Source organism: Natrix helvetica (assembly GCF_964273705.1).
Source record: "Natrix helvetica genome assembly, chromosome: 4".
Lineage (NCBI taxonomy): Eukaryota > Metazoa > Chordata > Lepidosauria > Squamata > Natricidae > Natrix > Natrix helvetica.
In genome coordinates this window covers 161,036,461-161,054,921 of record NC_138550.1, presented here as the reverse complement: position 1 = coordinate 161,054,921, position 18,461 = coordinate 161,036,461, and the positions used below count along the sequence as shown (strand labels likewise).

Below are 18,461 nucleotides of genomic sequence, written 5' to 3'. Positions count from 1 at the left end.
TGGAATTGTGAGCAAATCATTGGGAATATCCTCTCAATGCATCATATCATGCAGGTAATTTTTGACTTACGATCACAATTGAGCCCAACATTTCTGTTGCTAAGTGAAATATTTGCTAAGTGCTAAGTGAATTTTGACCCATTTGGGGACCTTTCTTGCCACAGTTGTTAAGGGAATTGCTGTGATGGCCCAGTTAGTCACGCAGTTGTTAAGTGAATCTTGGTTTCCATCTTGACTTCGCTTGTCAGAAGGTCACAGAAGCAGATCATATGACCCCAAGGCACTGCAACCATCATAACTATGAGTTGAATTTTGATCAGGTGACTTGGAGATGCTGCAACTGTCGCAAGTCACTTTTTTCAGTGTCGTTGTAACTTCAAATGGTCACTAACTGAACTGTTGTAAGTTGAGGACTACCTGTAATTTATCTAGCATGGGGGGGGGGTCAAACTCAAGGTCCGGGGGCCAAATCCAGCCGTGGGGTGCTTAGATCTGGCCCGTGGGACCACCCTGGAAGCAGTGAATCACTGGCCCATGGTGCCTCTGCCAGTGAAAACAAAGATCAAGAGGACTCTTTCTTTCTTTCTTTCTTTCTTTCTTTCTTTCTTTCTTTCTTTCTTTCTTTCTTTCTTTCTTTCTTTCTTTCTTCTTCTTCTTCTTCTTCTTCTTCTTCTTCTTCTTCTTCTTCTTCTTCTTCTTCTTCTTCTTCTTCTTCTATCTCTCTTTTATTTATTTATTTTTATATATTAAAAAGGCTGTATATATGTATGTATGTATGTTCCAGCATAACTCTGGAGCGCCTCGAGCAATTTCAACCAAACTTGCTACACAGATGACTTACCCTCTGGAAACAAATACTGGGGGAGGGGGAGGAGAAACCCGGGGGGGGTGTCAGTGTGTGTGTTTGTGTGTCTGTGTGTGTGTTCCAACATAACTCTGGAACACCTGGGCCGTTAAGGACAGCAAGTGCAGCATCCTAGAGCGGCAATTGTTTGTGATGTCAGTTCCTTTGCAGTTTCCTCTGGAAAGCCAGCCATGACATTCGCCCTCCAGTGGACCAATGGGGAAGCACCTGATGAATGGCGGGGGAAGGTGCCAGGATCGTAGACAGGGAGGGAAAGAGGAGTGCATGGGAGGGGAAAGGGAGAGAGAAGGGATGATGGGCATGGGAGTAGGGGGAAGAAAGGCCCCTCTCAATGGCTCTTTGTCAGACAAATGCTTCAACGTCTATAAATACCTGGGCAACGCTGGGCTATCACCTTGTTAAGGGTAAAATCTACAGATGAAGATGCTAATTAAATTACTATTATTACAACTGAAGGCTATCATTATGGTAATCGCTATTATTTTGAAAACAGGTTTATCTTTTCCCTGGGATACATGATACCTTAATGGAGAAGGTACCTCAAGTACAGTTGTGTAACTGCATACCAGCCAATCCACCCCAAGGGATGTGTCTCGTCTTACAACCTCTCTTAAATGAATGCCAAGGGTTACCTTCGGGGTCAATTTAAGGGACCACGAGTGCCAATTTCATCCCCAAGGATTATGGAGAGAAGATGAAACAATTATTTCTTGCTAAAACCATTAAGTCCTATTACAGCTGGGCCCAAAGGGAGTACTCAGCTTTCCAAATCTAATAGTTCTAATTAGAAAGAATGGAGGGAGGGAAGGGAAGGGAAGGGAAGGGAAGGGAAGAAAGAAAATAAAGGAGTTCACTTTGAGATGCATTCATGGATGCATCTTCTTTTGTTGGAGTTGTCTATGAAGATTCTCAATCATCCAGGTCATTATTGTCCCAAAGGTGTTTCTTCAAAAGGTAACTGGATGTCTCGGTTTTTTCCTTGAAAATGTTTCACTTCTCATCCAAGAAGTTTCTTAAAAACTTCTTATTCAAGACATTTATTAAAGATGACATTTTCAAATGAAAAAAACTGGACAAGAAAATCCAGATGCCTTTTGGAGAAGCAGAATAGAGTAGAGTAGAGTAGTGTATAATAGAATAGAATAGAATAGAATAGAATAGAATAGAATAGAATAGAATAGAATAGAATAGAATAGAATAGAATAGAATAGAATAGAATAGAATAGAATAGAATAGAATAACAGAGTTGGAAGGGACTTTGGAGATCTTCTGTCCAAACTTCTGCTTAGGCAGAAAACCCTACACCACTACAGACAAAATGATTACCCAACACCTTCTTAAAAACTTCCAGTGTTGGGTTATGTCTAAGTTCTATGTTCATGGAGAACTTCTATGTCTACTCACCCAAACACTGGGAATCCGTCAAAAGACCATCTGTCTCTGTCCAGTCTATACTTTTTCCATTGCTGTCAACACAAAATGACTTTTGAGTGGATGGATCTTGGTAAGTAGGTCTATATTGGCCATTTTCATCACACCGTCCAGCTTGCTCATTCCTCTGGCAATCAGTAATACCTATCGGATGGGCATAGAATTAAAAAAAAACACTGTGGGACAGAATTCCATTCGATAGAAGAGAATATTTGCAGCTCAAGGTTGAACAGTGGAGTCCTTGTTGCTAGCTGAGCTTGGTTGTTTGCTTGCAGACATTTCATTACCAAACTAGGTAACATCATCAGTGCTACTGATAATGTTAGTGCTACTGATTATGTTACCTAGTTTGGTAAGGAAACATCTGCAAGAAAAGAACCAAGTTCAGAGACCATCAAGGACTCCAGAATTCCATTTGTTTATGATTCTCCAGCCAAAGGCCTTTCTGAGTGAATCAGATGTTAAGTTGAAGTTTCTGTCATCTAATTTTCAATGAATATTTACTTCACTGGGTTAGATGTGAATTCTGTACAAAACTATAAGGTGGATTTTTAGCTTTGGCTTAGCACAATGTGCAAATATTATGTTGCAACTGTTGTATCTTATTCAACAGGCCATAGTTAAGAGAAGCCAATACTAACTCAGATACAACCCAGAATTCTACCATCTTGCTCTCCCATTATTTGTTGACCATATCCAAGACAGATGGTATAAACATTGTATAAAGGTAAAGGTTACCCTTGCACATATGTGCTAGTTGTTCCCGATTCTAGGGGGCGGTGCTAATCTCCGTTTCAAAGACGAAGAGCCAGCACTGTCCAAAGACGTCTCCGTGGTCATGTGGCTGACATGACTAAATGCCGAAGGCGCATGAAACGCTATTACCTTCCCACCAGAGGTGGTCCCTATTTTTCTATTTGCATTTTTACATGTTTACGAACTGCTAGGTTGGCAGAAGCTGGGACAAGTAACGGGAGCTCACTCCGTTAGACGGTGCTGGGGATTCGAACCACCAAACTGCAGACCTTTCTGCTTGACAAGCTCAGCGTCTTAGCCACTGAGCCACCGTGTCCTTTTTAAACATTGTATAGGATACCATATTCTAACTTATAATGTTGCTTGCTTTGCTTCAGTATGTTGTGTAAGCCCACCCATTCTGCTTCTTAAACCAGGACTTATGACAGTGTTACATAAGAACTCAGATAACTATAGTTCACTTAACCAACCCAGATAATTGTGATTTATTCAATAAACAGTCCTTGGTTTAGGATAATGTATGAAACTATATGATTGCATAAGGGAAACCTTTACGTTTCTTTACTTTATTAAACTACTGGAAAGCAGTCTACAGAATGCGGCCGCGCAGGCCATCATGGGGAGTACTAGGTACTCCCACATAACACCTTTCCTGCGCGAGCTGCACTGGCTGCCTGTGGTTTTTCGGGTGCGTTTCAAGGTGTTGATTACCATCTTCAAAGCGCTCCATGGCACAGGGCCTAGTTACCTGCGGGATCGCATTCTACCACATACATCCCTGCGACCAATTCGCTCTCACAGGGAGGGACTCCTCCGGGTGCCGTCCACCAAGCAATGCCAACGGGCGGCGCCTAGGAGTAGAGCCTTCTCTGTGATGGGCTCAACCCTCTGGAATGACCTCCCCCCCGATATTAGAACTACTACCGACTTCCGCTCCTTCCGACAAAAACTTAAGACTCACCTGTTCCGGCTAGCCGGCCTGGCCCACTTATAGTTCTACTCTTATCTCCTGGCGGATATTTTATTTGGGATAGTTTTTAAGGTTAATGTTTCTAACTTTTTAAATTTTTTTAAAAATTTTTATTCTAACTTAACTAAATTGTACAGGGAACTTCTACTACCTCCTCCAGTCCTATGTTTAATCTATTTATTTTATACTTATAACATGTATATTTATTGTTTAACTATTTTAATATGACTGTACACCGCCCCGAGTCTCTTTTGAGAGAGAGGCGGTCTAGAAATCCAATAAAGTTAAAGTTAAAGTTAAGTTACAGAACAATAGGGTTGGAAAGGACCTCGGAGGTCTTTGTCACTGCATTAATTGTTTGCTAGCCGAGCTGAAGAGTTACTGCGCAGGTGGAAAGGTAACCTGCAATCGAAGGTGGAAGGGAAACTTTCCATTCCTTCTCAGTCTTCTAGTCCAACTCCCTGCTCAAGCAGAAGATCCTGTATCATCTGGACAAATGACCATCTAGTCTTTTTCTGAAAACCTCTGGGGATGGAGCACCAGGGGTGAAATTCAGCAGGTTCTGACAGGTTCTGGAGAACCACTAGCAGAAACTTTGAGTGGATCAGAGAACCAGCAAATACCACCTCTGACTGGCCCCAGAGTGGGGAGGGAATGGAGATTTTGCATTATCCTTCCCCTGCCACGCCCACCAAGCCACGCCCACAGAACCGGTAGTAAAAAAAATTGAATTTCACCAATGTGGAGCACCCATGACAACATCTTCAACATCAAACAGAAAATACATCAGGCATTTCTCTAAGACTCTTACAGTGATCGGCTCTGAAAGCTCCAGCAGAGATGGTCAATGTCCCAAGAGGACATTTCACACAGAAGTCACTTCCTGCTTGGTCTTGATAGAATCCAGAAGGGCATGGAATGCACCTCTCGTTCTGGAAGGAGGAACCTGGGGGACAGATAGCTGCAAATGGAGAAAAAGATTTATTAGTCTATGGAATTCCATTTCAGTATTAATTCTTCCAGGAGACAGCTCCTTGAGCCGTCAAAAGTCCTCTTTTCAAAGCAGAAAGATATTTATACCATATAACTGTCCCCAGACACCGAAGGGATTAACTTTAGCATGCTGCAATATACTTCCCTCAGCAGTCTTGAAGGGTTGATATAAAAAAATATATCTATATGAGCTGAGACTATACCTTTGTGGACAAGAGGCTATCAAAACTACAGGTCCTACTATACTGCACCTTCTAAAACAGGGGTGTCAAACTCAATTTCATTGAAGGCTGCATCAGGGTTGTCTTTGACAGGGGGAGGGGCTGGGGGTGTGGCCAGAGCGGGCATGGCCAGCTAGAGGTCACTTGTGTTAGGGGTGCCTGTAGCGGCCCGAACGGTCTGCCAGAGAAAACGAGCTCCCGAGAGCTCCGTTTTTGTCTGCAACTGTCTCCTGCAATCCTCTGCCAGCGAAAATGGAGCTTGGGAGGGCCAGTCTTTTGCTGTTTCCAGGGTCAGATCTACCGTATTTTTTGGACTATAAGATGCACCGGAATATAAGATGCAACAAGATTTTGAAGAGGCAAATTAAAAAAAATGTTTTTGCACTCTGCAGACCTCCCCAAAACGGCCCGTTTTTTGCAAAAACAGGCTGTTTTTTGTCAAAAAAAGGGGCATGCATAGCCTTTGGGAGGCGTATAGAGTGCTCCTGGGGGCTGGGGAGGGCAAAAAATGCTCTTTTTTCACTCATTTCTGCCCTCCCCAGCCCCCAGGAGCACTCTATAAGCCTCCTAAAGGCTATGCATGGCCATTTTTGCAAAGGGGCGGGGTTTCGGGAGGCCAAAAATCAGTGTATAAGACCCACCCAGATTTTCACCCTCTTTTTTTGGGGGGAGGTGCATCTTATACTCTGAAAAATATGGTAAGTACCCTGTAGGCTGGATCCAGCCTGCGGGCCTTGAGTTTGACACCCATGTTCTAAACAAACTCATGGACCCATCTTATAACACCTCATCAGATAAAATATCTGGAAAACATAGATGTACAATTGCCATTATTGGATCAGTCCGATGTAATCTCCTTGAATAAACTAACTTTTGTTATACCTTGCACTTGCAAAATTAGGCAGACTTTGACTGACCACTGACAATCCACCACTAATTGGATAATTAAATATTATCTTGTCTTTTATTTTATTAATGCTTCTTATTTCTAATGCTGGTCTGTGACTGCAATAGAATTACCACTTCCAGAAAAGAGAGAGAAAGAGAAGAGATGCACACATATATTTATCCAAACGATGGAACTAAGTTGTTACTTCAAATTATCTCTAGGTCAAAATACTGAAATATAAGGTTTCCATTTCTGCCAGATAGCACATTTAACCAGATTTTTTTCCATGTCAAAGATTAACTAAATGTGTTATTAATAGTGCTGTAGGTATAGAGTGGGGATAAATCATTTCAACCCGTTATATTCTCTTAAATTGTTCCATGAAGCAAGAATATATTGTACTTTTCAGCGAAAATCTGAAATAGACTTATCTCTTCACACAATAAAAATGACAGCATACTATGTTAGACACGTTATATTTGCTTGGCCTTTTACAAATATCTAAATGAAGCTTCTTCCTCTATTTATAGGCCATCGTGATCACCTATGTGTGAGTTGAGCAGCTATATAAATTTGTTTAATAAAATAAAAACTGATAAAATAATTCATTCTTGCCTTCAGAGAGCTGTTCAGAAAGGCTAAGCTAAATCCAGAACCCTTCTCTTTCCAAGTATCAAATTAAAACAAGCAAATGTCACTACCCAAATGATTGTGAGACTCAAAAGACCAGGCCCATATGAAAAGGTCTAATTAAACTGATTTATGACTAAACAATAAATTATAAATAGTGGGACATGATGGCTCAGTGGCTAAGATGCTGAGCTGGTCAATCGAAAGGTTGGCAGTTTGGTGGTTTGAATCCCTAGCGCCGCGTAACGGAGTGAGCTCCTGTTACTTGTCCCAGCTTTTGCCAACCAACAGTTTGAAACCACTTAAAAATTCAAGTAGAAAAATAGGAACCACCTTTGGTGGGAAGGTAACAGCGTTCCGTGCGCCTTCGGCGTTTAGTCATGCTGGCCACATGACCACGGAGATGTCTTTGGACAGTGCTGAATCTTCGGCTTTGAAACGGAGACTAGCACCGCCCCCTAGAGTCGGGAACGACTAGCACATATGTGTGAGGGGAACCTTTACCTTTATTGCTAAACAGCCTATGTGCAGGAATCTTCTCAACTACCTAGTTAGCACCTGCTTAGAATTAGATAAGGCTCAATGGAATTCAAGGGAGGTTGGACTTTATTCACTTGTGCCTACGTAGGGATTCTAGGCTAATCCCTCTTTTAACTCCGCCCCATCCACCCAGGTTATGCCACTCCTTATCCTACATTGATACATACCACATCCTTGAGAATTTGGTATCACTTCTCCAGTGGTTAAGACTTTGTGGAAACCGTCCTTGCATCCCAAGGAAACTTGAGGAGACATGCCAGAATTTCCTCTTCCAGGAACACGGATGGAAGTGTCTGCTTGGAATTGCTTGTTGTCCAAGTAAAGGACAAATCCACCACTCTTGATCAGCTCTTCAAAACGCCCAAGGAGATTCTCACCAACCATGGCTTTCTCTATCAGAAAATGATAGAAATCAGGGAACTAAGTAGAAGAATTCCAGCGGGAAAACACTGAGAGATACATCCTGTGGATGTACCTTCCACTGAAATGAGCGGATGATTCAAAGAGAAGAGACCCCCCACCTCTAAGGACATTACGACCAATTCGCTCACACAGAGAGGGACTTCTCCGGGTGCCGTCCGCCAAACAGTGCCGGGGGGCGACACCCAGGAGCAGAGCCTTCTCTGTGATGGGCCCAGCCCTATGGAATGACCTCCCCCGTGACATCAGGATGATTTCCGATCTCCGCTCCTTCCGTATACAGCTGAAGACCCACCTCTTTCAATTATCCGGCCTGGCTCAATCGCAATCGTAATTTTCCCATTCCTCCAAACTGTTTTTAAATTGTTCTTAAATATTAATTTTATTGGGTTTTTACAATTGGGGTATTTTAAAGCAGATTTTTAACTGTCTATTGATGTAATTTGCTTCCTCCTCCGTGTATGTATGTGTGTTGTGTATGTATGTACGTTTGGTGTTGTTATATATGTTTCATGTTATATGCTCCATTGTACGCCGCCCCGAGTCCTACTTGGAAAGGGAGCGGCTAATAAATCCAAATTTATTATTATTTATTATTATTACTTTGATGATTAGACTAGCAATTATTCATAAGACATAAGACATATATGAATAAGACATTTCATCTGGCAGCAGACCCAACAGAAAGGTCTTCTGTGCAAGCATGAATACACCAAGAAGATTAACATTAGAAAAACAACCAAGAAGTCAACAATACCCCAATCAAGGAACCACCCATGTAGACAAAGAAGCTAGCAGTAAACAACAACAAACCACTAAGACCTCTCCCATCAACACTGACCAGGCAAGCCACCAATATGTAAAATGGGAGCAAATCCCAACTAGCACTGTTCATGTTATCTAGTTGGGTAACCTCTCCAAGAAAATAGCCAAGCTCAGAGGACACCGAGCACCTCATCAACCAGAAGACCTGGAAGTGGCTGTGCAAACGTTTCAGGAGGATAGAATTTAGTGATTCAAACAGAGGTCCTCAGATCAGATGAAGGGCCTCCATAACTATTTATAAAGCTGCACTGCTTATATTAAAAGCTTGAAGGCTGCTGACTATCCCTTTTGAATTAATTGATATTTCTCTTTATCACCAATAGGCAACAGACATGCTTATCCTGATGTCCCTACCAAGGATCTTCTTGGCCCTGATCCATGAGACTCATTAATGGGAATTTAATGGGAAGGGTGGGTTTTTTTTTGTGGGTAGAAAGGGGAAAAATAATAAACTGATTTGCATTCTCAAGCTAACATTTAATGTCCTAAGTCACCGAGAGTCACCTTGTGGCAAGATGGGCAGCAAACAGATAGATAGATGATGGGTGGATGGGTGGATGAATGGATAGATATACAGATAGATGATAATGATTATATCTTTATATTATATGTGCCTCAGATAGGTGGGTGTGAGGCCCTTTTTGTGACTCACCCTTTTTGGGGTCTTGGAGTCCAGGTGGGCCTTTTTGTTACCTACCTGTCTCCCTGCTACGTTTCATCGGCCCTGCTGGAGCTGCTGAATGTGTTAGCCGGATTGGCGGTTGATTTCCCCAGGCTTATGGTCCTGGAGGATTTCAATCTGCCTTCCATTGGCAAGGCATCCGAGTCAGCTGAGAAGTTCATGGCTTCCATGACGGCTATGGACCTAACTCAGTTAATTCAAGACCCCACTCATAACGGGGGACACACGCTCGACCTGATTTTCGTCTCTGGACAGTGGATGAATGATCTAGATTTAGGGGATATTTCTATCCAACCCTTGTCGTGGTCGGATCATTTCCTCCTTAGGTTTGACTTCCATACTGCCACCCCTCGCCGCAGGGTGGCGGTACCGATTAGATGGTTCCACCCCAGACGCCTGATGGACCCTGAAAGGTTCCTGATGGAGCTTGGGACTTTTTCTGAATTCCTTGCTCACAGTTCAACCGAAACCCTAGCGGAAGCCTAGGATAGGGCGGCCACTGGGGCCTTGGACTACGTTGTGCCTTTGTGGCCTCTGACCCAGTGCCGATCCCGGGTAGCTCCCTGGTTTACCGAGGAGCTCTGGGAGATGAAATGCCAGAAAAGATGCCTAAAGAGTGATTGGAGGGCCAGACGGTCCGAATCCGACCGAACACTAGTAATATTAATTCCTACTTAGTGGTGATAAAAGCGGCAAAACTGCAACATTTTTCCGCTCTTATCGCATCCGCAGATAACTGTCCAGCCACCCTGTTTAGGGTGACCCGCTCCCTACTTAATCAAGGAACTGGGGAACCTTGCAGGGTAGGGCTGAGGAATTTGTTCAGTATCTGCAGGATAAAATCGCTCAGATTCGGACAGGCTTGGACTCTGACTGGGTAGATTCTGGCGAGTCGACGGGGATGAATCTTGTGGAAACTATCTGGGATGAGTTTGAACCTGTGACTCCCAAGGACATGGACAGGATTATGGGGAGACTCAGTGCTGCCACTTGTGTGCTGGACCCGTGTCCCTCCTGGTTACTTTCGGCTTCCCAGGAGGTGACACGAGGCTGGCTCCAGGCGATTACCAATGCTTCATTGAGAGAGGGGTTCTTTCCCACCACTTTGAAGGAGGCAGTGGTGAGACCCTTCCTTAAGAAGCCTTCCCTGGACCCTTTATCCAACTATCATACGGTCTCCAACCTTCGCTTTGTAGCGAAGGTTGTTGAGAGTGTGGTAGCACGTCAGTTTCCCCAGTACCTGGATGAAGCTGCCTATCTGGATCCATTTCAGTCGGGTTTCAGGCCCAGGTACAGCATGGAGATGGCATTGGTTGCGTTGGTTGATGATCTCTGGAGGGGCGCGGGACAGGGGTTGTTCCTCTGACCTGGTCCTATTAGACCTCTCGGCGGCTTTCGATACCATTGACCATGGTATCCTACTGCGACGGCTCAGGGAGTTGGGAGTGGGGGGCACCATTTTGGGGTGGTGCTCCTCCTACCTGTCGGATCGATCGCAGTTCGTGTTGACTGGAGGGCAGAGATCAACCCCGAGGTGCCTCACTTGTGGGATGCCCCAGGAGTCGGTTCTCTCACCCCTCCTGTTCAACATATACATGAAACCGCTGGACATAGACATAGATATATACATACAGAGAGGGAAAGGGAGAGAAAGAGATATAGACACAGACAAATGGATGATATGATGATGATGATGAGAGAGAGAGAGGGATAGGTAGAAACAGACAGATGGTAGATAGATAAAAGATAGATAGAAGATAGATAGATAGATGATAGATAGATAGATAGATAGATAGATAGATAGATAGATAGATGATAGATAGATAGATAGATAGATAGATAGATAGATAGATAGATGATGATGGATGGATGAGTGGATAGATATACAGATAGATGACAATGATTATATACAGAGAGAGAGAGACAGACAGACACAGATAAATGGATGATATGATGATGAGAGAGAGAGGAGTAGGTAGAGACAGACAGATGATAGATAGATAGATAGATAAATAGATAGATAGATGATAGATAGATAGATAGATAGATAGATAGATAGATAGATAGATAGATGCTAGACAGACAGACAGACAGACAGACAGATAGATGATGATGGATGGATGAGTGGATAGATATACAGATAGATGACAATGATTATATATGTATAGAGAGAGAGAGAGAAAGACAGAGACAGACACACAGATAAATGGATGATATGATGATGATAGAAAGAGAGAGAGAGGTAGAGACAGACAGACATGATAAAATGATGATAGATAGATAGATAGATAGATAGATAGATAGATAGATAGATAGATAGATACAGATAGATAAATAGATAAATAGATAGATAGATAGATAGATAGATAGATAGATAGATACCGTAGATGATAGATAGATAGATTAATGAGATAGAAATAGATAGATGAGAGAGAGAGAAACTGTGATCCTTTAAAATTGCACTTCTCTGATTTATTAAACTATGAATTAAAAAGGATATGTCAGAAGAAAGTGCCTAGATAGATGTTATACAGTGAAAATAGTATGCGATGAATCATATTAAAGGCCATCACTCACAAAACAAGCCTATACAGTATGTGATGGGAAAATGCAAATCTCAAGAAAAATATGCACCAGGAAAAATATGCAACCGAGAGCCATATGAATGTCTGTGGAGGGTATGAAAATACCATGAACTGAATTTGAAGACTGGAAAAATTGGGAAACGGGAGGGCAAACTTGGTTTCATATCCTATTTTTTTCCCCAGTCTTCCAATTCTATTCATGAGCAACTCCTATTTTTCAAAAACACCAGAAATAAAATAAAGCTTGAATGAACATTTCTTCAGCTGCCTCTTGAGACAGATTTTCCAGTCGGATTTCTTGAAATTGGTCCATCATATGTGGCTGAGGGCTTGGGGTCATGCACCCTATATGTTGTACAACTTTATCACAACAAATTTTTGCTCTGTTATTTCTCCCTCGTGCAAACATATATCCAAAATACACAAATATTTTGAGATCCTTTCCAATTACCTTAATGTAGCTCATAGGTTTTTTTCAACATTTAAAGATTGCCGTATTTTTTGGAGTATAAGAGGCACCTTTTTCCCCCCAAAAAGAGGGTGAAAATCTGGGTGCGTCTTATACACTGAATACATCATTTTTGGCCTACCGAAACCTCACCCTTTGCAAAAATGGACATGCAGAGGGTTTGGGAGGCTCTTAGAGTGCTCCTGGGGGTTGGGGAGGGGAAAAGCGAGCGAAAAAACTGGCCGTTTTTGCTCACTTTTGGGCCCCCTCTCAAAACTCTGCATGCTCCCACTTTTTTTGCAAAAACCAGCTCATTTTTGCCCCCCCCAGCCCCCAGGAGCACTCTACAAGCCTCCCAAAACTGCATGCCCCCTCTTTTTTGCAAAAAACGAGGTGTGCAGAGGTTTGGGAGGGCTGCAGAGTGCAAGAACTGTTTTTAATTTAATTTACCTCTTCAAAATCATGGTGCGTCTTATACTCTATTGCGTCTTATAGTCCAAAAATATGGTAATTGTACTGGTTTATAATATAGTCCTACCACCATCCTTTCTACAGTTATTGAATAGATCTTAATTATTTCTTTGGTGGTCCAGAATGCTTTCCAAGGCCCCCCAAAATGTAATTTTGGCCTAAACTCATCTTCCCCTTTGATGGATACAAGTACTGTATTTCTGCCATATGAGCAAGCAGAGAGCTTCCCTTCATTTAATCCATCCCAGATGCAAGGGATATTGTTAAGTTCGGGGCGAGAATGGAAACCGAAGCCAGAGCGATCTTCAAGCAAAATTATTTATTTCCGCACATATGAACAATAACTACAGCTTAGCTGACAGCGTTCCTTTTATAGGAAGCTGTCAGCCAGTCAACCAATTAGAACAAAGTAAACTAAATGTTGGAAACACCACCAAATGCTGGGGTCATATTATCACATGTGGTGGACATGTATAAAAGTGAAAAAATCCTTTATACATGGTGGACATGTATAAAAGTGAAGAATCCGAATGTAGTTGGAGAAGATGACACAGCAACATATTGACTTAAAACCTGAATTGTTTTTTTAGGTATCTTACAATGGTGGGTTGCAGGCGGTACGGGCGTACCAGAGCCTGCCCGGAGCACCGGATACCGTTCCGGTACGGTGCTCTGGAGGGCCCATCTGCCCGCCCGCCCGAGCTCCTTACTGGTCTTTTAAGCCTTCGGGGCTTCCGCGCACGGCGCATACAGCACCTGCGTGATGCTCCGCTGAGCAGTTGGAGCGTTGCGGAGGCTCGTGGAGGTGCTAAGATGCTGACGCGCGCTGCGCGTGTCCATGTGGTATGGTTGGAACAGGATTCGGAACCCACCACTGGTATCTTACCAGGGAAATATACACTATATTGCCAAAAGTATTCGCTCACCTGCCTTTCCTCGCATAGGAACTTACTGTAAGTGACATCCCATTCCTAATCCATAGGGTTCACTATGATGTCGGTCCACCCTTTGCAGCTATAACAGCTTCAACTCTTCTGGGAAGGCTGTCCACAAGGTTTAGGAGTGTGTTTATGGGAATTTTTGACCATTCTTCCAGAAGCGCATTAGTGAGCCGACACACTGATGTTGGACGAGAAGGCCTGGCTCTCAGTCTCCATTCTAATTCATCCCAAAGGTGTTCTATCGGGTTGAGGTCAGGACTCTGTGCAGGCCAGTCAAGTTCATCCACACCAGACTCTGTCATCCATGTCTTTATGGACCTTGCTTTGTGCACTGGTGCACAGTCATGTTGGAAGAGGAAGGGGCCAGCTCCAAACTGTTCTCACAAAGTTGGGAGCATGGAATTGTCCAAAATGTCTTGGCATGCTGAAGCATTCAGAGTTCCTTTCACTGGAACTAAGGGGCCAAGCCCAGCTCCTGAAAAACAACCCCACACCATAATCCCCCCTCCACCAAACTTTACACTTGGCACAATGCAGTCAGGTAAGTACCGTTCTCCTGGCAACTGCCAAACCCAGACTCGTCCATCAGATTGCCAGATGGATAAGCATGATTTGTCACTCCAGAAAACACTTCTCCACTGGGTCCAGTGGTGGCGTGCTTTATACCACTGCATCTGACACTTTGCATTGCACTTGGTGATGTATGGCTTGGATGCAGCTGCTCGGCCATGGAAGCCCATTCCATGAAGCTCTCTGCGCACTGTTCTGGAGCTAATCTGAAGATCACAGGACGTTTGGAGGTTTGTAGCGATTGACTCTGCAGAAAGTTGGCACTCTTCGCACTATGCGCCTCAGCATCGGTTGACCCCGCTCCATCAATTTACATGGCCTACCACTTTGTGGCTGAGTTGCTGTCATTCTCAAACACTTCCACATTCTTATAATACATCTGACAGTTGACTGTGGAATATTTAGGAGCGAGGAAATTTCACGACTGGATTTGTTGCACAGGTGGCATCCTATCACAGTTCCACGCTGGAATTCACTGAGCTCCTGTGAGTGACCCATTCTTTCGCAAATGTTTGTAAAAACAGTCTGCATGCCTAGGGACTTGATTTTATACACCGTGGCCATGAAAGTGATTGGAACACCTGATTCTGATTATTTGGATGGGTGTGCGAATACTTTTGGCAATATAGTGTAGTAAAGAAAATGTATATTCCATTATTCATGCAATAACTGCGGCTAGAATTGTATTTGCACAAAATTGGAAAGCTGAAGAAATCCCTAAAGAGGAAAACGTAATTTAAAAAATACTGAACTAGATTGTGCAGATTGTGCAGAAATGAGTACTAGCAATTAAAGGAAAGGAAGAATCTGATTATTATAACATATGGGAGTTATTTTATCATTGGTTAGAAAATGAATATGAATAAAAAGTATAAAATTAAATAATTTAGGAAGAGAAATGTTCTAATAGGAAATTTTTTAGTTGTAATGTTAAAATAAGAGTAAATGTATATAAAGAACTTGGTGGTAAACTATAACTATTATGGCACAAAAAAATTGTACTCAGATGACACATTGATTAATGAATGATGAAATGTTTGTTTTAAAGGGAAAAAATAAAAAACTTTTACAAAAAAAAGAACAAAGTATTTCCTCCCGCTTCAACGGCGGACTTGAGGGAAAACTGCAGCAACTATTTTCAGCTACTCGTTTCAATTAATAACAGATACAATTACAAATAGTTTTCAAAACTGGTGCCCACATAAGCATTCCCCTCACAGAGCAGCTTCTGGAGGTGGTTACGATTTGGCCTTTCTTAGGGCAATGACAGATCGATACAGTCAGAGTTTAGGAATTCCAAATTGGAAAGTGGCAGCTTGCAAAAATGTTTGCGGCTGAATGATTAATGCATTAATGGTAACTGCACAACCTAACCTAAATTTTAGATGATAATATTAATGCAAAGGAAATTCGAGCTTGATATTCATGGTATACGTTTGGGCTGGGGTGTTCTTCCATTTTTTTTAAGGACTGGGGGAAAATCATAGAATTTCAAGGATTGAAATAGAAAACCAAGCAATAGTCCCTTCTTTCCTTCCTTCCTTCCCTTCCCCTCCCTCCCCCTCTCTCTCCCACTTTCTCTCTCCTCTTCTCTTCCCCTTCCTCCAGGGGTGAAATGTTCCGAAGTCTGCTGCTGATTCACTTGCACATGTGCGTGCATACCAAACTTTTAAAAAACGTTTTCTTAGCATTTTTTTTACTATCGGTTTCTCCCGACCCAATAATTTAAAAAATGCTAAAAAAGGTTTTTTTTAAAAAAAGTTCTAACGATTGAGCGGCACAGCTGATTATCGCAGAGCTGATTGTTGGTACTTTTTAAAAACTTTTTAAAGCATTTTTTAACTACCAGTTCTCCCCAACCGGTACTTTAAAAATGCTTTAAAAAGTTTTTAAAAAGTTCTGAAGATCACACAGCCCAGCTGATTGTCACACAGCTAACAATTTTTAAAACATTTTTTTCAGCATTTTTTTAGCATTTTTACTACCGGTTCCGGTACCGGTGAGCCATCCCAAACTGGTAGTATATCACCCCTGCCTTTTTCTTTTCCTTCCTCCCTCCCTCTTTTGCTCTCCCCTTCTCCTCCTTTCTCTTCCTTTCTCTTCCTTTCCCTTCCTTTCCTCTTTTGTCTTCTGTGACAAATATATCACAGAAGACAAAAGACAAAGAGTCCTTCTGACGCACCCTAAAAAGTTGGCTTTTCCAGCAAGCCGGCATGGCCTGTTAATTTTATCTCATTTTTTAAATGTATTGTTCTATAAATTGGGTTTGTTTTTTGGATATGTATTTAATTTCTTTTTAACTTTCGAGATGTGTGTTTTTTAATGTTGTACGCCGCCCTGAGTCCTTTGGGAGAAGGGCGGCATATAAATCCAATAAAAAAAAATATTTAGGTATGATTCCAATACAAAGCACAGTTAAAGCATAGGCTCTTGTGGTGATGGTAGAGCTCCTGCGAACTTTCAAGAAGTTAAAGCAAAATATTTTTTGTTTTGAATTTACAATAATTTCTGGCAGGCTTTTTCATTAGATCTCCAACACACTGCCGTATTTGAAGAGGATGGGGGCCAATAATATTTCAATCCAAACAGCCACATTACACTAGAAATAATAAACTAACCAACGTCATATAAATCAGGAAGTGCAGTAGCTGGCACATTGTTGAGCATAGCTTGCCACGTGACGTTCACTCCCAGACGGTCAGCAGCTGCACACTCAACCAGGACAGCAGAATCGCCACAGACTGGAACAGACACCAAGTTCTCCAAAGTACTGACCTTAAAAAAAAAATCATATTCTGCTATTGTTGGCAGTGGTAGCGGTTTCAATTCAGCCAGAACTCTTGTTGAAGGATTTGCTTAAACAAACATTCTATTCTATTCTATCCTATCCTATTCCATTCCAATTCCATTCTATTCCTTATTCTATTTTATTCTATTCTATCCTATCCTATTCCATTCCAATTCCATTCTATTCCTTATTCTATTCTATTCTATCCTATTCCATTCCATTCCATTCTATTCCTGTAGGACTAGAACTCATAGTCTCTGGAGGATTTAGCCCCAAATCATCCAGCTGGCTTTCATGTCTAAGGCGGGATTAGAACTCCCAGTCCCCTGGTAATTGGCCCAAAGTCACCCAACTAGCTTTCATGCCTAAGGCAGGACTAGAACTCACAATCTCCTAGTGATTGGTCCAAAGTCACCCAGTCAGCTTTCATGCCTAAGGCGGGATGAGAACTCACAGCCTCCTGGTTTCTAGCCTGAGGCTTTAGCTACTAGACCAAACTGACTTTTTAAAATATAATTGCCTTGGATACAGAGGATGAGCTTAGCCCAACTATCAATGAATGCTTTCTGAATCAACTCAGTTTAAAACTATGATATAGGCTCATGAGGTTAGGATGCTGAGTCCGAAAACCATTGAGAAGTTGACAACTCAGCTGTTCTAAACCTATAAGCACCAGCTGTGTTGTGAAATGAGCTCCCATCAATTTGTCCCAGCTCCTGCCCACCTAGCAGTTTGAAAGTATGAAAATGCAAGTAGATAAATAGGTACCACTTTGGTGGGAAAATATCAGGAATGTGAAAGGAGCCCCTTTGAGCATCCCCTGGGCAACGGTGATGTCACCAGCTAGTCCTTTCAATCCAGAAGCCCCTTGGTAAGTGTTCCTGACATGAGTATAATACAGGACGTTCTTCACTTACGACAGTTCATTTAGTGACCGTTCAAAGTTACAACGGCACTGAAAAATGTGACTTATGATCGTTTTTCACACTTACTACCTTTGCAGCATCCCCATAATCACAATCAAAATTCAGATGCATGGCAGCTGGTTTCATATTTATGATCTTTGCTATGTCCTATGTCATGCGATCATTGTTTGCGACCTCCCGACAAACAAAGTCAGTGGAGAAACCGGATTCACTTCACAACTGAGTTACTAACTTAGCAACTGCAGTGATTCACTTAACAAATGCGGCATGAAAACAGGAAAAACTCACTTAACAAATGTCCCCCTTAACAAGCTTCATGGATGAGAAGCAAAACATCTTCAAGGAAAAACAAGAAAGTCCAGTTGCCTCTTGAAAAAAGCACCTTTGGGACAACCATGACCTGGATGACTGAGAATCTTCACAGAGATCTCACTCAACAGAAATTTTGGGTGCAACTGCAGTCGTAAGTCAAGGATTGCATATAGCAGTAATACCATGATCAGTGTCTTC

General features: G+C 42.3%; 1 protein-coding gene across 1 annotated transcript in view; it reads right to left on the bottom strand.

Annotated features, from left to right (window-relative positions):
• The window catches only part of TG (thyroglobulin), a 165,402-nt gene that overhangs the window by 107,434 nt on the left and 39,507 nt on the right, over nt 1-18,461 (bottom strand). Inside the window, exons 16-19 of the mRNA XM_081949853.1 lie at nt 16,856-17,012; nt 7,463-7,687; nt 4,834-4,983; nt 2,270-2,440 (exon numbers count right to left, since the gene is read on the bottom strand). Coding sequence (XP_081805979.1) covers nt 2,270-2,440; nt 4,834-4,983; nt 7,463-7,687; nt 16,856-17,012 — 703 coding nt within the window. The remainder of the gene's footprint in view (nt 1-2,269; nt 2,441-4,833; nt 4,984-7,462; nt 7,688-16,855; nt 17,013-18,461) is intronic.